Source organism: Larus michahellis, chromosome 13, assembly GCF_964199755.1.
Source record: "Larus michahellis chromosome 13, bLarMic1.1, whole genome shotgun sequence".
NCBI lineage: Eukaryota > Metazoa > Chordata > Aves > Charadriiformes > Laridae > Larus > Larus michahellis.
The window spans coordinates 8,418,338-8,442,734 of NC_133908.1; the positions used below are offsets into that span (position 1 = coordinate 8,418,338).

Sequence of the window (24,397 nt, forward strand, 5' to 3'; positions counted from 1 at the left end):
GCAAGCTAGTGCTGAGCTAGGGTTTCACTGATGACAAGATCATAAATCCCAGAGGTTTAGGATTTGTTTTTTTAAACCAGGGACCAGAAACTTAGGTGGAGGACAGGGAGCTGCTCTGGCAGCTCTTGTAGTAATTCCATTAGTGCCACGAGGTCAGTAATCGGTTGTACTGCAGAAGATCCAGAGGCAGCCCATCCGCTTCCCCCTTTAGAACCCTAGCACATGCCTACAGAAACCCTCCACATACCATCCAGCTTTAATACCCTCTCCTATTCTTAGCCCAAGCTGCTCTTATAGACTGTTACTCAGCTATGTACTCTCTGTTTTTGGCTGTCCTAGATCCCTCCCCCGTCCCAGCCCCAAGAGGCCAGCCAACTCCCCCTGTCTAGAAATTTCGGGGAAAACCAAGTAAGTGATCTACAGCACCAAGCTTACCAGGAACTGCTGGGACATGGAGAGCCAGGACAAGTTCCCTTCCCCAGGACAAAACATCCCTTGGGCTTGCTTCTGCTGCTTACAGCAGCATCAGGCTCAACCCCAGCCCCTATGCCACACTCACCTGACAGAGGAGATGGAAAAAGCAAAGTGGCAGGGCTGGAGGCAGCTCTGGCATCTGTCCTCTCCCAAACCACCATCTGAGAAGCAGAAGACAGCTCTACCCCTGGGAGCTGCAGCAAGACAGGGAGGCTTCAGGACCAGGTACCCTCCTGCTGATATAGGGCATCATCCAGAGCAGCTCCAGCTGGGTGAGCTGTGGGGCTGATCCCCACCACCTGCTCTCCTGGCCCACAGCTGCACAAGGGCACTTTCTGATTAAACTGGGGGTTGAGGAGAGAAATGTCATTCTTAATAAAGCAGAAATTCTCATTTTAGAAAAGCCTTCTGGGGTAAGGGCTGAGAGTCTCCCCCTCGGGTACAAGGGTGCTGTGGGAGTCAGGAACCTCTTACAGCACACACGCCTGTCTTGATGTGAATCAGCAAGTAAAGATGAGTCTCTTCTCAATAACTTTATTGTGTTTCTCAAGCTGTTATATCCCAGGTCTTGTCTGAGATGACTCGTTATTAATTTTTTTTAAATCCAGGCATTGCCGTGGCTTTGTCATTTGAAAACTGCTCCTGCCCACTGTACTCTTTTTATTTTTTATTTTTTTCCCTTCTGCTTTCCTTTATGAGAGCAAAACAGAAAAGGCCTTGAGGGCTGGCTGAGCCTGGGGATGGGTGGGAGTGAGAGCCAGGAAAAACCTTGACTGGGGCCCTGGAGCAGCAAGCACAGCTGCCATAAACTCAGGTTTTCAACTTTAAATCCTCGTGGGTTCAGATGGCCTGTGCCCCCCCCCACTTTAACTTCCCATCCCTCCTGTTACATAGGGGAAGTATTTCAACTCTGAAATGACCTCACAAAATCCTCTGAGAGTTTAAATATCCAGAAATACCGAGAAAATATCGAGACGGGGCAATACGCAATAACAATACGGTGCTCAGGTTATTTTTTCGGAGGGTGGAGGTGGCTTTTCCAGCTAAGACTAAGGATGTTGTTGTGGAGGAAAGCTGGGTAGGACCAGCAGAATCCAGACACAGGGATGGTGACAGGGAGCCCGGCAGCAGGGCATCAGCAATGTTTTGGTGTACAGAGAATGCATTTAAATATTAAATTCCTATTTTTAATCCACTGGGAAGCCCGACTGTGCCCCTACAGGCAGAGCTCGGGGCCGGGAGCGGTGCCAGCATCTGTCTCTGCTGTCCTCCCAGACCCGATGGCAGCCTCTGACCTCCTCTGGGCCTCGGGAGAGGGGTCTGCAGCCCTGGCAGCGGTCCTGCCCCCAGCCCACCCATGGGTTTGCCATTCCTTGGCTCTGCACCTGCTCAGCCCCTCTCAGAGACAGTCCCCATCCCCCCCGCACCCAGAAGAACACATGGGGAGCCTGGCTTTAGGGGAAAATCCAAGAAAATAAAATAAATTCTCCAAGTACCGGCTTCGTGCTGTGATTTGCACCTATTGCCTTATCCTAAGTGCGATCTCCAAATGTGGTGGGAACTGGCTGGGGATTTCTGAATACACCGTGCCCAGAGGGGCAGCTGCAGAGGCACCATGTGGGAACCTCAGGGCCTTCACAGCTCCCCCGGGTGCCGTGGAGCCCCCACCCTGCTGGGCACAGGGCTCTGTCTGCTTTTAAACCCTTTCCCGGATGGATCCACACTGCTTTGTCTGCGTGGGACTGCTGTGTCCCCATGGGGGAATGGTACAGCACCTGGAGCACCAGGGCACTCGCTATGATGGGGTCTTTGTGGCGTGGACACCTGCTCCTGATGCCTCAGCCCAGCCCAGCCAGCCCCACACTGAACCAGTGACCTTCCCCTTGACAGGAAAATGCTCTGGCTCCCGTTCCCATCCTGGGAGAGCTCCAGACCCCTGTGGCCACAGCCGGAGCTGGTGCAGGCAGGTTTGCCAGCAGCCGGGGAATGGCTGTGCAAGCCACACACCCAGAGACAGCAGCGTTTCTCCATCCTCCCCAAGGGTTGTCTGGAGCCCTGATTACTGCTCCATTTCTGATCATCAAAACTCATAATTTGAAGTAGAGAAGGGTGTATTGAAAGCCTTTCCACAGGCTTTATTTATAAATCACAGTCCCCCCATGTTAAATAAACTTAATTTATGTTGACATCCCAGTAGTGTGGGTCCCAGCACCACTGTGACCAGCATGGCTGCAGGGCCACCAGTCCTTGTCACCACAACAGGCTCCTTGGTTGGGCTGCAGAAGCCGTGGAAGCAGTGCTAGTTGCATCCCTCCTGCCTCCTCTGGTCTTTCAGCTGCAGCTTCTGCATATTTCTTTTGTGGAGGAAGAAGAAAAAAAAAAAGAAAAAAAAAGAAGAAGAAAAAAAAAGAGGAGGGTGTCTTCCCCATGATGCTGTGCTCCTACCCAGCCTCATCTCTAAGAGAATCTATAACATGCTGACATTCATTTAGTGTCACCCCAGCAAGGACTGAAAGTGATGTCTTCTTGACTCGAGAGGGGAGAGGAAGAAAAGTGATGTGAACCGAAGGAAAAATCCCATCTCCCGTGATGGCCACCTCCCGCGCCCTTCCCTGCAGCCCCTGCTCGGCCGGGCAGGCGGAGGTGGGATGGGGAGCTGCTTCGGGCAGAGCAAGACCGATGCAATAAGGGCACCAGACGCAGCTTTGCTCAGCAGAGGGAGCTGCTATGCATGAAATTTTTTTGGTTTGTATTTTTTTAAAGGATATTTAATGGTTTAATGGGAGGTTTCCATGGACTCATGCCCCATAAAATCACACTGTAGCACATCATCGTGGAAACAGCTGCACCCTGCGAATGACTGGGACTATTTAAAAAATGCGAACAGCAGAGAGCAAAATGCAAGGGGGTCCCTTTTTAGTATCAGGAGGCAACTCTGCACTTCTGTGCTGTGCCACAGAGGGCTTCGCATTATGCCTGACCCCATGGCAAGCGCCCTGGCTGGCACCGGGGCCAGGGGAGCAGCCTCGGGTCCCACAGTGACACTGCCTGCTGCTGGGTGCCCCCCAGGGGCTGGCCCTGGCAGAGGCAGCAAGAGACATTTCTGTAGGAGCCTTACAGAACCAGGACAGAGAGGAACAGTGTGTCCCAGTGGCTGCTGCCTGTTTCTCTCCTTTAACACCCCTTGACAACACCAGACTGGAGCACCCTGACCTTTCTGACATCTCTCTTGCAGGTCCTTCCATAAGGACATGGACCTGTTGGAGTGAATCCGGAGGGGGGCCACAAAGATGCTGGGAGGGCTGGAGCCCCTCTGCTGTGAGGACAGGCTGAGAGAGTTGGGGGGGTTCAGCCTGGAGAAGAGAAGGCTCCAGGGAAACCTTAGAGCCCCTTCCAGGCCCTAAAGGGGCTCCAGGAAATCCAGGGAGGGACTCTTGATCAGGGAGGGGAGCAATGGGACAAAGGGTAATAGCTTTAAACTGAAAGAGGGGAGATTTAGATTAGATATCAGGAAGAAATTCTCGGCTGTGAGGGTGGTGAGCCCCTGGCCCAGGTTGCCCAGAGAAGCTGTGGCTGCCCCATCCCTGGAGGGGTTCAAGGCCAGGCTGGACGGGGCTTGGAGCAACCTGGGCTGGTGGGAGGTGTCCCTGCCCAGGGCAGGGGGTTGGAATGAGATGATCTTTAAGGTCCCTTCCAACTCTAACCATTCTATAATTCTATGATTTCTAGCTCAGGTTCTCACTCACCATCTTCAAGACTCTCAGATGCCCAAATTACGCTGCAGGAAACAGATTAGCAGTGAGAAAACCCCCCAGGAATATCCTAATCCAGCGTTTGACCTTGCCTCTGTCACTCCAAACTCCTGGCAGAGGCATCAAGAAGCGTTTGAGGCTGGCTGTGCAGCATCCCTCCCCGCCCATCCTCGGCGGCGCAGCCGGGTGTGACACAGTCACAGACAAATGTGATACATCTTGATCCCTCCCAAAACGTGAAAGAACCCGAGACAGGAACTCCGAGAGCGGGAGTTCAGAGCAGGGATTAGGCTGGGGCACTGGGTGTAACTGCGTCTCGTGTGGCTGCACCCAGCAAAGCTGCTCCTTGCCCAGGCAAGGCAGCTCCCCAGCATCCGGAGTCAGCACCTGACTGCAGGTGGCAGGCTTGGTCCGGCAGAGGACTGGGAGATCTCTGGAGGCAGCCAAGGTTTATTAGAGAAATTGTTAAACCCAAGTGACTCGGATACAAAGATAAGCTGCACTGCCCTCTGCCAGGCAAAGGTGTTTGTGACCCGTAGAAACTGATACAGGTTACCGAGACATCAGTGACCACAGCAGGTCTGACAGTAGAATAATCACCTTGCACTTAATCTTAGCGGAGTCAAAGTTTCTTTCTACCTAGTACATCCAATAGGATGTGTACACTGTGTCAGCATATAACCACCGCCTGGCGCCTATAGCCTGGCTGCCTTTCCTCCGGGGTGTTGCCATCTGTCTCAGCAGCATCTCTTCTGTTCCCATTCAATCACAGTAGCTCTCCCCGCCCTCGTTTGCTGCGTTTAATCATCCAAAGCAACACATCTCTACGGAACATTTCTAAATTCAATGTTAGGCTGCTCTCATCTTTAACCGGATGGGGAAATAAGAAGGTGCAGAACTCAAAATCTGTTATTAGACCTTTAAACTAAAATTAAAAAGAAAAGAAAAACAAAAACCGCTGTTCATTTCTCATGGAGAATTCAAACCCTTCACCGGCATGTTCCTAGGAATGTTTTTCTGTGTGCCACAGTTTGCATCACGGGATCGTATCCGCCTCCCCTCCCTGGAGCACCATGGCGCTGTCTTGTCTGTGGGATGAGGTGTCATAGGGCTGCACACACCAGTGCTGCGGTCCACAGGCTCACCAGCATGACGCTGGCCGACAGTCTGAGCACGGGGCAAGCCCGGAGGGACGGGGAGGCCGAGGTGCAGGAGCAGACCTCGTAGCCATTTTCTGAGCGGCTCTCGTCGTGCTGCCCTGGTTTGGAGCGTGCCCCAGTCCTGCTGCTCCCGGCTGCTTCTGGGGAGTCGGACTGCATGTCGCTGCACACCAGCCAGTCTCTAGCGATGGACTGGGGATAGCCAGGCTGCACCTCCAGCTCACTGTCCAGCACTTTCCAGTACTCCTTGCCCCTGAAGAAGTAACTCGCACCTGCGAAGAGACCAAAACCCAAAGGCAAGGTGAGCGGCGATAGATGCTCTCCCAGTGGAAAGGGCAGAGGAGTGCTTGGAGCCGCAGAGGAGCCCTCCCACCCCAGCTGAGCCCCGGGGAGCGGAGGCAGATGCGATACCACGGCTTGTTGCCAGCACCCTCTCTCACCACTGGAGCACAGCGGCTGCTGGTGGGATGCTCTAAAAGATGATGCTATGCCCGTCTGGGATCTCTCACACCAGCCAGGAGCCACCAGACAGAGGGAGGCATGTGGTGAGATGTCACCTCTTCTATGGTGGGTCCTAGAGCAGATGCATCCTCCTGGTCCTGAGGATGGGCAGGGTAAAAGCACTAGTAAATCCACTCCTGGGCACACCATTCGCATCTCTCAGTGGCCGTCAGCGGCTAGTCTTGTAACAAGGCATGGTAAGGCTGAAGAAGACCTCGCATGCCTGTTAATGACCTAGGGTGCTGCTGCTCGCCCTGGGCTCAGATAAATAACCTGAGCCTGGCAGGGCCCTGGGAACTTTCTGCTCTCAGGGCATTTTTTCCACTCTGAACTGGGAGGCTGTGATTTCTCTAAGCAGGTCCCACGCTCACAGAGGGCTCCTACCCATGTGAACGGCTGGTCGCTCTCAACAGCTTTGGGAATTCAGTTTGAAAAGCCTCTGGAAATGTCCCTCCCCTCTGCCTAGTTTATTGGTTGCTATTACGCTGTTAGGTCGCCAGTAAATAAAACCTGGAAGTGCCACTTTGCTGTAAGCGAATGGCTGGTTTTAAACATCTCCTGTGACAAAATTTTTGTGGCTTTTTCAGTGAGAAGAAACCACTGAGAAATCTCAACCACAGAAAATAAATCATAACTCTGGGGAAAACATCTCCTTTAAAAATATTCTCTGTCCCAATCCTCATATATCTAGCTAAAAATCCAATGACAACAAATTCAGTGAAAAGCAAACCAGCACATATTAGGATAAAAATCCCTGCAAAGCAACATCCACTGTGTTCTTTTAAGAAAAGCAAATTATTAGGCCCGCAGGATATTTTTGTTGCCTGCTAGAAATTACAAAGACATTTAGCGAGCCACGCGGGGAGCTCTGGCTGGAAGCCCACCTCCCTCATCAGCTTTCGGACACCGGGAACTGCCGTCCATCTGGGGCTGAGCAGTTTATGTCAGCAGGCGCAGTAGAAGGGGCTATAGCTCAACAGCAAGTGAAGCACTGATTGTTATTTTCTTTTCTTGTGTTTTTTGAACTGGCACATAGACTTACCATCGGACCACCTCATGGCATCATCTAAAGGGCTTGGTATTCCCTTCCACAGGATGGTCTCTGAAGGGTACCCAGGATCCATCCTTCGCTCGTGGTCATCGTAGCGCCAGTAGAGATTGTCCTTAAAGAAATAAGTCTTGTCATTGTGGGCCCAGGAGAAAGCAGCATCGATTCCTCCCAGTGGCAGACCGAAGTCCGAGATGGGCCGTGGGTATCCTTCCTCCACGTTGTTGTCTTTGAAGACCCAGTATCTGTCTCCTGCGGAAAGGAAAGGAAACACAGAGCAAAGTCACATTTGTTTCACAGCCGAAACCAGCATTCCCCGCAGACGAGCTGATGTTTCTTTATCTGTTGCCGTGACAATCCTCAGGACCGAGCTCTTGGCATCGAAGGATGGGGATGGGAAGGCAGCAGCGTGGTGGGGAACCTCGGTCTTTGAACAGTTGTGTTTTTGTGTGTCAGGCTCTCCATGGAGCGTAGTCCTCCTTCCCTCCTGAACATAATGGTCCTGGGACGTGAACATGCCAACAGTGTTGGTACAGTTGTCACTTTCATGCACTTTGTGGCGGCATTTGGTTTTCTGCCCCTTTGATTTCTGCCCGATACCCAGCTGCAAGAAACAGAAAGTTACCTGCAGCTTTTGCGGGCAAATTGAGCACTATCTGCCCACTGTTCGACTCCTAAGAAGCAAAGTGTAGTCCCACTTTGGAAGAGAAATCACCACACTTTTTAGAGCTAGCCAGGATGAAGGACCTCTGGATTTTAAGGGCTGTAAGGAGGATGCACAAGGGCTGGACAAATCCCATGAGCATCTCACTGCTTGTCAAGTGTCCCACACAGCCACCCCCCAGCCCTACCCTGGGCAGGAGAGAAATGTCAATATGGGGTCTTTTCTGATAAAAACGAAGCATGACATGATTGGCCCATGTCTGTGGCAGAACAAAAAAATGAACCCAGATCTCTTGATTCCTATGTGATACTCTAACCGTGGGGATGGGTCGTTCTGCTTGCACAACATCTCTTTGGGAACCTGCAGTGTCCTCTTGGGTATCGCACAACCTATTTTAAAGACCAGGCTTTTTCCTCCGTCATTTTTCTAGAAAATCTGACGAGGCACTTAAATACATGCCCATGTATCAGCAGCAGGACCTTAGAGGCCGGGGTAATTTGTGTGCTTTGGTTTCTGTCCAGAGATCAATGAAACAGCGCTGGGGAGAGAGAACGAGGCAGTATTTTATAGCTGGAAAAAAATCTTGAGTTTAATCTTCGGAGCTAGGCAGGACTAACACAGACATCATGCCTGGCCATGGAGCGCTGTGCCCGGCAGGGGTGAGCCCCCAGCTGTGGCACAGCTATAATTTTGGCTTTGCAAGCCAAATTTAACCAGCAGCCAGGGGGAGGCCCAGGACCTGAGCTGCGGGAGGTCTGTCCAGCCCCAGGAGGGAGAGAAGGGAAGAAGGGAAGGACGCGAGCGAGCGCCGCTGTGGTCTGCAGAGCTGCCTGGGAGGGCCCGGTGCCGGGCAGAGGGGCTGCCATGCTCCAGCTGGCCCCATTCCCCCCGGATTAGCCAAAAGGCAGAGTGGGGCGGGCTGCCCCGGCTGTTGGAAAAGCTTCTGCAAGCGCAGAGGCTTGTGCGGGACGTGACCCATTCCTGCAGCCTGGCTGGAGGAATGAAAACCAAATTATTGCTTTCTGAAGTGCCTGGTTCAGTACTTCTGAAACTGATAATTGCACCGTGCTCGGAGCAGAACGGTCGGGAGACAAAAAGCAATTTCCAGCCGGGGTGCACAGAAGGGTGGGATGTTTTATCTCCTCAAATGCACTACCTTTCTGAAACAAGAGCCTGCCGAGGGCTTGGGTGACTTTCAGCACATGGGTAATGTCTAACCAGCACGGGCGGATGGTTTGCGGCAGACTTGGACATTTGTGTAGGAACCACAAGCTAATTAATCTCTTTCCTCCAGGTCTTCTAAAAGAAACTTGTGAGATGTTTCAAAAAAAACAGAGAGGATTATAACACTTATTAAAAAAAACAATAGTAACAGATATAATTAGCAAAACCAGGCTCTTCAGGTTTTCATTTTTTTCTCTGCGGCTTCTTCGCTTCTCAACAAATACTACAAAGAGAAAAAGCCAAAGAAGGAACACAAACCCCATAAAGCGTGGGTGGTTCCTGCTTTTATTTCACTTTTGAGAAGCTAAGACTTCAGTTAGATTTGGCTGAAATTTTTCATCAGTGACATTTCCCTCATTTTCTGGAGAACACGACTGCTACATTTTGCCTGCCCTCCCTATGAGCTGGTTTTCTAGTCTATGATTCTATGAATCTGCTGGCCTTGCTCATAGACAACAGGCTTTGGACCTGCCCTGGGAGATGCCCAACGGCTGACGTTGGTGTCTCCTGCATTCAAGAGAGGCCACCATGCTGCCAAAGTACCTTGGCACCAGGCTCTACATCGGGAGACACACGTGCTGCCTCTAGCCCCGCGTTTGCTCTCACCTTTGAAGAAGACGATCTTGTGGTCGCTGGTTCTCTCGTAGACGGCGTCCAGGCTGTCCAGGTTGAGTGGCAAGCCCCGCCAGAAACGGTGGATCTGAGCCGGCTGGAGGGAGACCAAGTGCTTATTGCGAGTCAGTCTCCAGAAGTACTTGCCTGGAGGAACAGACTGGACATTACTGAACCACACCGCAACCCACCTGCGCCAGGGGAGAGGCGAGCGCGGGGCACGTGGCAGCAGCAGAAAGCCAAGCGCGTGAGATGGGAGCTACGAATTACAGGCATCCTGCTTCCCAGCGGCAGCCGCTAGCGCTTTCTATTCCTGGCAGTCATTAGAAGAAATCCCCTTTTGGGGATCAAAACAGTCCTCCGGACGTTGCACTGGAGTTGTCATACTCCTGGCCGCAGTGTGAAGCTGCACCATTGAACCGGAGCAGGTGAGAGGAGCCTTTCATCTCCCCCCGGCTCTTCGTGGGACCTCCTGGGAGCTGGTGGGACCAGGCACCAGCAGCCTTTAGCAAGAGCCTCCAAAGAAACGTCCCTATCATCCCTATTTCTCCTCTCCCGGAGCACCCACAGCTTCCCACACGCAGGATGCCCAGCTGCTTTCGTATTTAGAAGTGCGTATGATGTTACAATGAAATATGGGAATACCAATTTTTTAATGAACAAAGGGAGTAAGAAAATAGAGGAGGAAGAAACTATAGTAATAAAACTGGAAGGGGTTGAGGTGGCGACAGAGGCAGAATAAAGGAGGTTGGTACCATCTCGAGGTGTAGGATAAGCAGGGACTTCGGTCCTGTGTTGCTCCCAGGGGCTGGTGTAAGCTGGTGTAAGCAAACACACTTCCAGCACCTGCAGCAACACTGTCCCAGCTAGAAAAGAGTGCGGCTTGGGGTATTTCTGGAATATTTTGGGTAACAGAAAAGGAAACAGGTTTGTCCTCTGTGCCAAAGTTTCTCCTGCAGAAGGAGCCTTACATGGGATTTCCCAAGGAGTCTTAATGACTGTAGGGGCAACTCAAAACCCAACTCTGCACTGTCTCTGGGATTCTCAGCCTGAGTTTTTGCAGGACACTTTGCGCTGCGTTTTCCCCGGAGAGCTCCACACAGCGAGATCTGAGCCGGAGCGAGATGCCTAAGAGCCAACTCTCCACTTTGTCTTGTATTTGTTATTGCCTTTTAGAAATTATTGCATGTTATTTACATCAGCTCTTGCATGGATTCCCACGGGGGGATAAGCAACAGAAACCAAAGATGCGGCTTCAGATTTGTATTCACGACACTCAGCCCTTTCTCCAGAGACAGCAGATTGTGACACCGTCTTTTAAAATTTTATGGAAATTGGATCTTAGCCTAATAATGCAGGAGGCAAAACTCTAACACTTAAACATCTGCAGAGAGGGGGTTTTATTCTAATTATAAGGATTTATATCATATTCTTGTTCTTCTGCTCCAGTTTGCATATTTGCTCTATCTGACTGAAACCCACGAATGAATAATACATTCAAATGTGGTAGGAACTGCCATAATTACAGATTCTTTTTAAGAACGCTAAAAAAAAAAAAAGGATTCAAATTTGGTGGCCATTGTACATCGATAGAAACACATGTAATTAAATAAAGATGATCTCTGCATCTCTAATTAGTGAGGCACTAGGCAAAGCCAGGTTTTCACTTTTTTAGAAAGAAATACAGCTTGACAGAGTCCCTTCCTTAGCAGATAAGTATCTGAACTTCAGAGTGCCCTGGGCTCACATGAGACACGGAGGGAAGCCTCAGTGCTTTTGACATTTCAACCCTCTGCCAGCGATGGGCTCAGCGGGTGTGCGACTGCAGGCAAGCGAGCTCTAAATCTACCCTCAAAGTCAGGCATAGCCTGGGCTGTTGGTTAGTTTGGTTGGTTGGGGTTTTTTTGATAAGCTTGCAGGAAAAAGCCAAAAAATAAAGCAATTAGGTAGCAAGGAGTTCTTAACACGACATTCCCTGTCTGCCCGTGGCTCGCGTTCCGCCACGGCCAAGCCTGCTCGCCAAAGTGCTGCGGTTGCTTGGACGATCGTCAGCCAAAGCCAGATCCGTGGGGGAATTGTTGCCATTAGCATGCAGAAATATAATAAAGGTGAAAAAAAATAAAAATCCCAACCCTGTGTTTGTTTAAAAAGCTTGATTTAAAACCACCCTCTGAGCTGGCAAACTGAGCAGGATGAAAGCCAAGTGTGAAGTCCTGCTGTCCCAAGTGTCTCGTTTTATATGGATGATGGGTTGAGGCAATTGCTTTCTTTAACACCAGGTGATTTTGATCCCAGCTGCGTATCGCGCTCACTGTACTTTGGCCGCCTTTGGCAAGACTGCTGCACGCACCATGCAGACACACACTCAGGCCAAAGTTGTTTGAAAACTTCAGGAGTCTGCAGTGAGGCAACTAAATCAAAGCAAGCGGCACCTCTGACGTGCGAGGAACCCACCGTTGCCTTCAACACGACAAGCCTGGGAGCCCCGGGGAGCTCCGGTCCCAGTGTCTTTGCGGTGGGAGAGGCTGCTCTCCGGCCAGGGAACCAGCTGGACCAGCTCAGAACAAAACGTCCATCGATGGAGGGAGCTCATCACTGAAGGTCATTAAAATCCTGCCCCAGAGGTGACACCCCTGCTCCTTGGTGCCCAGGATGGTTTGGTGGCAGTGATGGGGGCTCTGAGGGAGGTGCCAGCTCCGGAGGCAGCCGTGCAGCTGGCACCCACTGACACTGTGCTCTTTACATTTGCATTTTGGCGCACAATAAATATATCCAAAAATAGACACTGAGATGGATTTTTCTTCACTTTTTATCTTTTTTTCCCCTCCCCTCTGAAAGACAGACAGCCATTTATCCTGGAAACCAGTTCTTGACTCTTATTTTCCCTTCTTCACTGTGGCTCTTTGGAGCTGGCATCTGAACAAATACCACAGGGGAACAGCCTCCGTATTGTGCTCCCCAGAGGGCACAGACAGCATCGAATTCTCCGGAGCCCTTTTCCCGTTCTTGCCTGCGACCCGAGACTCGCACTGCGATACCCGGATGGGTTACACGCGCCCGGACGCTGCTCCCGATCCCTGGGGGAGACGCTTCTGCTTCCCTGCTGGGTGGCTTTGGAGTGGCCAAATGGTGGCCAGGGATGGAAAGAAGTGCCCAGCGGGCATTTTTCCATCTTGGAAAGATGGGAAAGAAAACCCACAGGGTCCAGCCTCCACGGGCTCGGTGCAGCTGAGAAGGCACTGATGGGATCCTCGTTGACATCCGGGCACACGCTGCCAGCAAGTGTTTGCTGACATGGAACCAGATGGCTCTGCAATGGCACACACGGCGTCTTTGAGCGATGCACAGCAAGCAGCACTAGGGAAGGTGAAGCGTGGGAGGAAAGGGAAAGTTGGAGGCATCCAGGAAAAAAGCGGTGGAGAGCTGTTGCTCTGCTCATCCTTGGTTCGACCCAGATTTCGACTTTGACAGCGTGAATATCAGTTTTCAGTTCTTCACTTGGGCAGTGCGGTGCGATGGATCAGTGGTACGGTACCAAGTGCTGTGCTGCATTGTCACCAGCCCGGTCACTTCAGAGGGAAGCGTTAAACCCCAGGACACGCCACGTGGACACACACCTCCCCTGGTGTTAGGACACACGTCCCTCGTGGGCACCGCGGTGACCTGGGCAGGTGGGTTTGCCTCCAGTGGTCTCTCCTTCCTAACCACCCGCCAGAGCCCCAACCTGCTCGTGCCACTGAACTGCTCTTGGCCACAGGCCCCACAGGTTAATTCTGCTCTGAGTTGAAGAGCATCTGTTTTTATTATTTTAAAATAAATTGTATTTCAGTTTCACTGGTTTTGTCCCTTTTGGATAAAAGAAATGCTCAATTTTACTGCTCAGTCTTTTGGATACCTTGACCACGTCCCTTCTCCTCCTCCTCCCTCGCAGACCCCATTTAGCTGCGATCTCTGCCCGTCCCCCAGCAATGCCACTGCGAGTCCCCGGCCATCGGCCACGTGGGCAGCTCCTCTGCTGTGCCGTGACAAGACCGGGCACGAGCCGATGTCCTTCTGCATCGGAGACGGGATTCGCATTGACATAAACATTTCCTTATCCCCCGTCCTCAGCCTCCGTGGGACGATTAGAGGTCTGAGGCCTTCAATTTGAGCCAAAAGGAGTCAATGGCATGAGAGACACCTCCCCGGGACTGCAGGCCCCACAGGCTGCAAACCCCGAGCCAGCTGATCCTCATTGCCCACCCCAGCCTGGCCAAGACCGCCGCTGCAGTGTCACATGAATGCCACCGCAGGGTGACGCGGCTGAAAACCGCCGGCAGCAGGTGCTTACCTTTAAAGAAGAAAGCCTCTCCCCGGATCTGGGCCACCGCGTCAAAGTGAGTGTTGCATCTGTTGGGCACATCCCGCCTGAGCCTGTGGAGAGTTGCGCAGCTGAGCGACGAGGGGCTGTGTCCTCCCCGGTGTCCCCCATCCCACCGACCACCTCTCCCCTGTCCCCAGAGTCCCCAGCAGAAGACCACAGGCTGTGTCCATCTGTCACTCCTCGCGCTCAAACCCAGCCATGTGCACAGGGATTTCCATGGTGAGCTTGGGCATCCCTCAGCCTGAAGACAGCTCTGTGTCAGACACACTCCCTGGGCCACCGCAGGCCATCGCTGGGAGTCAAGCGGGGACACGCTCTACGTCTACCGGCTAGCGTAACCGGTGAGGGCAGAGCTGGCTTGCCGCTCCCCGGTGGCACTGCGTGGCTCAGCCGGCTGGCCCTGGGCAGCAGGACACGTGGTGGATAAGAGCCAAGCAGCATCTCGCTCCAGTGGCTGGGGACGTTGCCGCTCCAAGGCTGAGCTCCGAAATGCCAGCGAGAAGTGACAGAGCTGCAAAGCAGAAAGCAGCCGGGACCAAACACAGGGAGACGATTCCACGTGCGAGACGATGCCACGTGATACCCGGTGAAAGCCACCTGGCAAGTCGCAGCTGAGAAACTGAGCTGCTTTTAGCAAAATGGGTGGGAGAGGCAGAGACTATGAAGGACCAAAAGAGCGATGAAGCCCATGTGAGAAATGATGATTGATGGAGGACAAGGAGAGGATGCTGGGAACACGCACAGAAAAGCTGCTGTGGGTGACAGGGAAGCATAAATCTAATTTGCTGACAGAAGAGTTGTGCTGGGCTGCCAGCACCACACAGCCCTCTTCGGCCACAAAATGACAGATGTGGAGGCAAAGCCCATCCGCCCTCCCAGTCACACATGGGGCAGGAAGAAGGGCTTGGCACAAACAAGTGTCCTGCTCCTCCTGCAGCTGGTGTGAGACAATGGTCTCCTACAGGAGCAGGGAGAAATGCTGACATGTCTCTAGGTCAAAACATGGCCGTACAGAGCCTCGTGGACAAGTTCCGTTAGAAGCTACACAGGAAGAAGGATAACTAATGGCACTCAGCATGTTCAAGGAAAAGGGTCCCTTAGGACCCTCTGCAGCCCCTGGCAGCTGGGACACCCCCACCAAGAGCAGGTGCTCAGCACCTCTGTACTGGGGGCATCGCACCGAGCAGGGCAAAGTGAGGTGAAGAAGGTGCTGAGGTGGGAAAAGTAACTGCAGCACAGGGGTATTTTTTCAAGATTAGATTCTTCTCGGTCCTATTACTGGAGGAATAATCTAGTCATTCATTCTTCAGTGCTGTTATCCCCGCTTTGCAGATGGGACATTGAGGCACAGAGAGAAGTGACTTCCCCAAGGTCACACTCCAGGTGAGGGCAGACCAGGAGGTGAAGGTGACCTGCTCCATCTCTGCTGCACTCACTTGGGGCGCTCCTGGTATCTGGCAAAAACGTGTGTGACCATGAACTCCTGCCTTTTTGTTCAGCGTCCCTTCTCTTAACTGTCCCGCTGCCCTGGTAGTAAAACAATTCAGTAACTCCAATGTTTATTAACAAGCTAGATCCAGACCTTCCCTTAATGAGGGCACGCTGGTTGCTTGATGACACTCAGCATAAGCAGTCCTTTGCCAACACAAACCTGCGTTGGAGTCAGGCTCTCGGTCCACTTGTTCCAATATTCACCCCCACAGGTACATTAGGGAGTGGAAAGATTTAGGGAAGTTGTGCTTGCACAAATCAGGATACTGCAGAGGAAGTTTGATTAAAATTTCGGCGAGGATGAGTTTACCTAAGGGTGATGGGGACAAATTTCCATTAACATGAGTAAAATTTTTGAGTCTTAGGAAAATGCAAAGCATTCCAAGATGATACAGAATTTCTGGACATGCCCTGAATGATAAAAATTAGTTAAGGGATAAATGGCAACTTGGTTCTTGCTCTTCACTACTTCAGTTGTGGGCTGGCTGGCCAGTCTTCACACATGCTGCTTGAAGAGAGCAACAGCGTACGCAGGAGAGACTCGGGAGATGCAAGGAAGAAGGGGCACTCTGTGCGTGTGTGTGTATTTTCTGGAAGACAAGAGGTCCAGAGGGAAATACCGAAGCCAGAGCGAGCAGGCAAGATACTGATGCTTAAGCTTCACTACTACGTGTTCTCTTCAGGAAAGAAAGAAACTTGACTTACGGGACAGTGGAGCGGTTCTCTGGCAGCTCTGGCAGGATAGGATGGTCATCGGTTTTGCTTACTTCAGGCTTGGCTGTGGGGGACACAGATTCCCTGACTCCTATGCGTAAAGACAAAGAAGCAAGTAGTGGGGAACACCATCCTCCCCACCAGCTCCACTCACCCCAGAAAACAGCTATTCCTGCGTGCCCCATGGCAGAAACAGGCTGTAACTGTGTAAGGGACAAAACTTACCGTAGAGTTGCCAGATTCGGACTTTGTCCTCGTAAGGTAGGTCATACTTCAGAGGATCCCCCACTGGACCTTGGTAGTAAGGTCTCATAATAGACTCTATGGCAGAGATGTGGGTCAAGCCAATGGCGTGGCCAAACTCATGGACAGCTACAGCAAATAGGTCCATCCCATGAGCGTCTGGAAATACAGACAAAATAGAAATAAAAGTCACTACATGCTGATTGTATTTTGGGGGTTTAGGGTGGGCTATAAGAGACAGTATAGGTATATGTTGGATAAAATGGAAAGTAAAGCTTTGGAATAGGTGAAGTTTGAAAAAGACATTTTTCTCCAGTTGGAAAAAGGAGACTGAAGTGTATCATATGAAAATGGAAAGCAAGCCACACATCAGCCCACAGCGCGAGTCCTCAGCCCCATACAAGCCTGAGGAATCACCCCTCTTATTCCCAGATCACCGACGGCACCTGAGAAGGAGCTGGACAAACGCCTGAGACAGCGACCTCGGCACAGCCATCCGTCATCCCGCTAACCGTCGCTGCAGCAGCTGGGCCAGAGCAGCCATCTCCCGCATCTCACGCCTGCCCCGCAGCAGCTGCCAACACAGTCTTTGTGATGCCCAGAATACCAAAGTTCTGCAGCCGCTAGCCAGGAGCTCGTCAAAGCCTGTGATAATGAGCAAAGTCATGTGCCAAGGAACCGGTGAGCGCCCGGCAGTGCCCGCCTGCCCATGGTGCTCGCCTGGGCTTTCCCTGCCTGCACAATGCTGGCATTGCACGCTGCTGCCCCGGCCAAATCCACCTCCAACGCCTTCCTGCACAAAGACAGAAGTGGAGATGTTCAATTGCTCGTCGGCCACCAACCCTGTTCATCTAACTGCTCTCCTGACAGGGAATGGCAGAAGGGGCAGGTGGCCGTGTCCAGCTTGTTTCCAGAGGACTTGCCCATCTTCTCCCCTTCCCCACCTTGTGCTGGTGGGGCTGCAGCTCCAGGGTCTGCTCCCTTAGGCAAGCACTTGGACCCTCACACACCATGCTGAGCACCAGGGAGACTTTATTGAACACTGATACATCCTCTCATGATTTTTTTTCCTCTCAGTCTGGGCTATCTCTGTTCTCTTTCCCCAAATTTCCTTGTTTGCAACCCAATCCTGAGTGCCTCAGGCCCGCACAGGGACCCATCCCATACTCTCCAGACCCTCAAATGCTCAGGTCAGATCTCAACAGGAGTTAATGTCTACTTTCCAGACCTACACCACCACTGCCAAAGGGAAGGAGGAGCTGCTCCCAGGACCGTCCGGGACTGACCCTGCTCGGTGCATTCCCACCAGCTGGGCCAAGCACCCGTACAATTGCTGCCCCTCGCTGCCCGGCAATGCCCTGCAGAGCAATACCAGAGGGCAGCAATGCTTTTAACTATGGTTCTTACGAAGATTATGATGGCAAGTACTGTAATAAACAGGCAGCGAGGTGGGAGAGGTCTCAGCAGAGCTCAAGGGAGCCTCACGTTCCCCGAGCTGCGGTCGGGGCCAAAGGAGACGTCACACAGAAGCAGCCGTGGCTGATCCTGCACAGTTCTTAGAGCTCCCCATCGGGCTCGGGGTGTTGGGGGGGATATTTTTGCTGAATTCTGCTTTTTCCTTGATGACTATTATTTACAGTGTCTGTAAACAGCCAGGATTTTTATAACCTGTGCTGTTTTCCCCGGCACTGTGAGAGAACAAGACATATGCTTTCTGACATTTTAATGCCAAACTGACAACCTTGGGGATATTTTTATATCACCTACCAACTTGTTATTTTTGAATCGCTAGGGAGAACAAAATAAATAAAAGATGAAGCTCGGATAGCTCCAAGACCTTCAAAATAGAGGGCAGCCAGGCTCAGCCCCTCGTCCCTCGGCGATGCTTGGAGGGATCCTGCCGGCCCTGAGCTTGCTCCTCCATGCGAGTCTGTTTCACAATGAGTGTCCCCCACCACCAGCTACAAAAGGGGCACCTATTCCTTACTTCATCACATAACATGTGCTACGGCAAGCTCCCAGACCTCAGCGCTTGCCCCTGCCCTGTAAGTCTGTAGAGCAGAGATGCTCTTTTTTTTCTTCCCTGTAAGAGACATCAGTTGGGGTTGCACAGTGGCATGAACCGAGGAGCAGGTTGAATCCTGAAGAATCAGCCTGTCCAGACCTTTAGCCTTAACCCCAAACCACCTCTAGCACGTCTGGTGAACACTCCTGCCCACAAACTCTCAGTGGGGATGGATGGAGACGGTGGGAAGGGAGGAGAGGGTGGGGAGAAAGAAGGTATTAGCTGGTTCCTGAGAAGATGATTAGGTCTAAACAAAATCATTAAGCTGAAGCAGCAGGAGCCCACTGGGAGGCTGGCGGAGGAGGTGGTGTGACAAGTAAATTAGCAGCTGGTGACTGCAGAGACACCCCGTCAAAATGTGCCCGACATGAAGGTTGGGGACCTGATCCCCACAGATGGCTGGCGCAGCTGAGGCACACACGCTTCTGAAAGTCCCTCTGCCTATTAAAACTCTGCTCTAGCCAGATGAGATGAAAAAAAAAAGAAAAAAATAATAAAACTGTAACTTGTAACCATCCTGATGTTAGGTAACAGACATGAGATGGCAGGAAAAACCTAGCATTCACAGGGGGCTTTTTCCCTGCAGACCACAGAGCCCTTTCCAGGCAAGTCAGCTTATAAATATGCTTTAAAAATAGGAAACCAGGATATACAGCAATAAAGCCACCCAAAAGATGCCAAAATCAGAGAATACAGTCCGCCAATCCAAGAGCTCAACAGCTGCACACCGAATGTGTGACCTTCCAGATCCCAGAAGAGATGATGACCGAGGGTGGGTGATGGGGAGCTCTGCAACTGCCAACAGAATGGGTAAAAACACGGAGATGCCATCAAAGCTTCCAGGAACATAGAAAGTCCTCAACACTGGCTGTTGTCATTTCACTAGCAAGGCTGAGGGGACAACCAGAAGAAGGTGTTGGGATCCCCAAGCCCGGGGTGAAGGCATAGCAGAGGCTAAATCACTCTAACCACCAGAGCAGAAAAGGGAAACTGGGAGCCCTCGTGTTTGGCTGCAGCTCCTCCACCCTGACCTACCTGCTGATCGGAAGGTCCAATACTCATCATCATCAAAATGGGTGTCTCCTGCCGTGTGATGATCTCCAGGGAAGAAAGCGTGTGCCACTGTCCCACCAGGCCCATCAAAGGGATAGCCATCATTGTGATCTGCTTTGGAGAAGTCTATCTGGATGTCGGCGTTGTTACCTGCCACTTCGTGGAAATTCAGTGGGGTAATGTCACTCCAGACCTTCAGGGCGTAGTACATCAGCGCTCGGACTGTGTCGTGGCCCAGGTGGGACTCTTTTGGGAAAGTGCGAACTCTGAAATAAAGAAGGCAAAAAAGATGATATAGGGCACTAGCATTAAAGATCTTCTCCAAGGACCACCAGGAAGGGTTCTGCAGGTGCCTGGTGTGTCTTAGCGCTCCTCCAAAGTGCCCCAAAATGCTTTATTTAAGTGTCTGAATGTTCTGTTCCAGAGCTATGAGGATTTCAGAGACTGAGTTTGTGTCCTCTGGAAATACCAAGCCAGTCTTGCCCACCAGAGCATGAAACATTCCACGCGTGTGAAACAACTAGGATTTGAATCCTGGTACCTCTGATCCTGCTGTACCAGGTGGCAGTCAGCCTCCGAGCCACACTTCATGCATGAACTGCTGTTAACGCTCAGGACTACTACCCTTGCCCGGCCTTGAAAATGCCAATACCATGAGCCTTTTTCCAGAGCTTGCCCATTTCTTTTTCAAGCTCCCCTTCAGATCTATCAACAATTATTTTCTCACCACTTATTTGTTCCAAGTGCCACCCGAATATGCAGAGACTATTGACTTCCGAAGCCTTTGTGCCACGCACAGGACCAGAAGTTTTCCTGCAACAAACAGCAGGTCATTGCTCATTCTTATTACGCGCACACAGAAATCCGGTACGGATTTGCTGCCTCCATATATTTCCCAATATGTCTGCCGGAGGTATAAAATATTCTCTGAAACCAGTTCACTGCCAGGAATCTCTGATTCTGCGATCCATAACAAGGAGGAAGAGGAAAGGATGCATTTTACGTAAATCACATTCAAAATTCCTCCAGCCTATTGCCTGCAGGAGACAGGCTTTGCGATGGAGCGTGGTAGTTGAGAAGCTCTTGCCTTGCTTCTTGGTAGAAAAATCATTGATGAGCGGGGGCTTACGACACCACTGCACACCTCGCAGGACTATTACGGTTTCTCTGTGTCAGCACAGTAGCCCTTGGTCCCCAGCTCTGCCTTGTCCTGGAAGAGAAGCCAGGCGGGACGGGCCGTGTGCCGGCGTCAGCCCTGCAGCTGCGTGATTCAAACCTCCCTTTTGGCCTTTGCTGGAATGAAAAAAGCCAATGTTTCCTGTGTAACCAAACCTTGAAAAAAACCTTCCTAATACTGTTGATTTAATAGAGGAGGTAAAAAGACAAAGATGCAACAAGGCACCTTGGCTTCTAAAAGAGTATGTTTAGATGATCTTTCACTGACAATTCTGACAAAAATAAACACACTGCAGGAAAATGTACTGTTGACTGAGTAGTTATTGACAAAAACTAATTCTGCTGGAAAATTTCTGGCCAGCTCTACCCCAGCAGTAATGGATACTTTCTTTCTTGTGTACCAGCACACCAACCAAAGCGTGCATGAAATATTCATGGCTTGAGAGATTTTTAAAGGCTAAAGCAACAATTATGATCACCTCGCTTGCCCTCCTGCATAATATAGCTGGGAGAGCACGGCTCAGTATTACACCACTCCCCAGCACCAGTGGGATGCAATGACCCAACTAAACTTCCAGAGGTAATTACAGGTGTCAGAGACGGACCGCGCGTCACTCAAGCCCTTCCTGCGAGTAGTGATTTGGGTACTGGGAGACACCACAGATCAGCGAAGGGGAGGAGGGAAGCCTCACTGACTGAGGTTGGATGCTTTTGCTTTCACAAATGTCTGCATAAATCCCATGTCCTCAGAGACGCACAGCCCAAGGTGGGTCCCACCTCCTGAGCTGGGCAAAACTAGTGAGGGTTAAATCCAGGAAAGGACAAAAAGGGGACTTGGGAGAACAAGCAGAAATCTCACAAAGAGTTTCTCTGAAGAGCTTGGGAACCCCATCCTAGAGATGGAGGGAATGAGATGGGTCAATCAGGCAAAACACGTCACAGCCAGATAAGCAAATATCCCACATAGATACACCTTTGCTATCCCTAAACTATTCTGGGCAAAGAAAGACCTTAACTACTAAACTGAATGAGTTAGCATACATTTAACATCACACAATCGTAGGACTTTAAACAAAACACACTTGTAAAGAAGGCAGCACAGAGGTGCAAACAGTGTGAGCATGGGATTAGAAAAGACAGTTTTCAGGCAATTTTAGTTTATAGAAGAGAGTGTGGCTGGATGTAAACCTCTACAGTCCAAAAAAAATAAAGGCCACTTAGTTCCCAGATATTCTTTAACTGGGTGTCTTCATCTTCCACAACACTCCTCTGGACTTAAGGAAACCCTTTGCTGCTTTAATTTCTACTGAACAAGTCATTATACATGTAAAACGCACCACGTTTATGCCAGGAATTACAACCTGTCTCCATGATCTTGGTGCCTAGGGCACGGACTCAGATTCATGGATGTTATCTGCTCTTCCCTCCTCAAGCCCTGCTCGACCGCATGAGCTGCTTTCCTTTCCCTCCCTTTCCAGCCGTAGAATGAGGATAATAAATCTGATGTCCCTTGTAAAAGGACAGTGGATGAAAAACCCTGTCTGAAGAGACAAACATTATTAACATTCATCCCAACCCCTGACTCCAGAAACATTAGATTAAGGCAGAAACAGTATCAATACTTATTTCGCTTCTTATAAAAGGTCCTGCACCTCTGAGCTGACCTACGTTTTATTAACATGCTGCAGGTGTAAGTGAAAAATCCCCTATCCTTTATTCATTACCACCGTTATTTTTCAAGAGAATCCCATCAGGGTTTTTCAATTCAGCATCTGATTTGATTGCTGGAGCTCTGCTAATTGTTTTCAATGAGATTAGGAGAAGCCTATTATGCCAATAGGATGTTCGTCGGCTTTGTGTTACCCAGTTCCGCTGAAAAGGTGGCACATTTCTAACATCATGCAGATGCACGCAGGACTAAATAAGCTTCCTCCCACCTTGATTATTATTATTATTATTTGTAGTAAATGGCGCTTAGGTACCCAGCGGAGAGCAGCGCTCCTTCTTCTTGGATGTTAATCCCTCCTGAGACTCCTCTCACAGAGCTCCAATCATGGGCAGAAACCTGATGTGAGTAATTGGAGAGAAGCCTCTCTCATCCAGACGGCCCCCGCCAAGCCACTGGGAAGGTGAGGAGGACAGGGCTGCTCGGTCCCTCTCTGGCCATCCCACCAACGTGGCCCCCAGCCCTCTGCAAAGCCACGTGCTGGGACACCCTGAGGAGCACCTGTCCCCCCAGTGGATGGGGCTGCGCGGGGACAACATCAGCCACGTCGCTTGGAACAGCGTCTGCCGAGCTGTACACGGTTGTAAGTGGCACAACTGGATGCCGAGGAGAACATCTCTGCTCTGCTTTAAGGGCTCACCCAGGTGGCAGCAACCTCACAAGCTGGCTTTCACCCAGCTGCTGCCCATCCTTCACCTGTCCCCTGAGTCCCCTCCTTTGCTTGTCCCATCCCAGAGGTTTTGGGTCCAAGCTGGTTAATAAGCAGAGGCCAGAGAGGGTTGGTCTGCCTCTGTTTGCTATTGAGGGCCACCCACACCGATGGTTATTTTGGTTTCCGGGTTCCTTTTTGGTTTTTGTCCTCCCAAAGCCAAAAATGGAAGAGTATTGGTGATGTATGAGAAATCAATTGCTGGTTAATGAAAGCACTCCTTCACCTTCTGCAGCCCTGAAACCCCAGAGAAATAAAATAAATGCTGATAACTACCAAACACAGCAGGCTAAGGATTGCCTGCTAAACCCAAATTGATTTTTCTGGCGGGGGGGAAGAGGGGGCAGTGGGAAGGGTGGCTGCTTGCTGCCGTGGCAAAGGCACTTTCCCAGCCACCTGTGGCACAGCAGCCCCGCTCCAGGGCTACCCCAGCACTGCCGCAACACCCCAACGCCAAGGAGGAAAGCAGTGGGGCTGTTTGCACCCTCCATTGCACCTCTCCCAGCGCTTTGCAAAAATTACAGAACATTTTTGGGGCGATAATCCTTCTCCTGCCCTTTAATACGTACAGCTCTCCAGGCAGTTCCCTGCAGCTCAGCAATGGATGCCAGCGCAGGAATAATCCATCCCAGGGAGAAGAGGTGGGTGAAAGCAAATTTCAGAGCCGGTTTTTTGGGCTGCGGGAGGAGCAGCTGGTCGGGGGGGGGCTGCCGGAGCAGGGCTGCCATGCTTCACCACCTGCCCCGGCCATCGTGCCCCCACGCTGCCGCCTGTGCCAACCTGGCCGCTGCCTGCGATCTGCTCCAGATACTCAGGGATTTTCCTATGAGGGTCACACATGCCTGCAATGGGCACGTTGTGACAGCCCTAAAGCAGATCTGCACCGGGGAGTGATGCTCTTGCCCCCCTTGGACATCTCTCACACTTGGGCTGGGAGGTACCACAGTGGGATGCCACCCATTAAAGGAGGAAAGCGGGAGGATCGGGTCCATTGTGGGGATGGGAGCGTGGAACTGGGAGTTACCCCAGTTACACACCTTTACCCCATGGCACCTGTCCGGCAGCTGCCCTTCCATGCCCCGGTAAATCCCCATCTTGGCTCAGGCAGTGCCACACCTCCACCGCGGGTGGCCTCAGGATGCTGGCGGCGATGATGGGCAGCAGCTGACAGACATCACTGCTCCCCTGCCGCCTGCGTTTGCTCCAGCTCCGGCACCTCATGTCCCGAGCATCGCAGTTTCAAAGACTGCAGCTTTGATGAAGTGGCACCAGGGACTCATCCTTAACTAAAGATGGATGGAAGTCAGCTCGGTTTGGCACCGGGCTGAGATTTCAGCAAGAAAAAAATGGGAAATTTAGAAATCTGGGCTTTGGCAGCTTCCCCTGCCCCAGGGAGCTCAGAGCAGGCAGAGAGGGGGCATG

The 24,397-nt window shown here is 51.4% G+C and overlaps 1 protein-coding gene across 4 annotated transcripts in view; it reads right to left on the minus strand.

The window, feature by feature from the left end:
- Positions 1-5,011: 5,011 nt before the first annotated feature.
- Positions 5,012-24,397, minus strand: part of MMP17 (matrix metallopeptidase 17) — a 66,902-nt gene continuing 47,516 nt past the window's right edge. For 3 of the 4 annotated variants that reach the window (XM_074606566.1, XM_074606570.1, XM_074606568.1), the window contains exons 4-10: positions 19,347-19,630; positions 16,229-16,405; positions 15,995-16,094; positions 13,766-13,848; positions 9,430-9,582; positions 6,930-7,187; positions 5,012-5,658 (exon numbers count right to left, since the gene is read on the minus strand). In XM_074606566.1, the coding sequence (XP_074462667.1) occupies positions 5,330-5,658; positions 6,930-7,187; positions 9,430-9,582; positions 13,766-13,848; positions 15,995-16,094; positions 16,229-16,405; positions 19,347-19,630 (1,384 nt within the window). In that variant the 3' untranslated portion in view covers positions 5,012-5,329. The remainder of the gene's footprint in view (positions 5,659-6,929; positions 7,188-9,429; positions 9,583-13,765; positions 13,849-15,994; positions 16,095-16,228; positions 16,406-19,346; positions 19,631-24,397) is intronic. The other variant, XM_074606567.1, reaches the window with a different exon arrangement.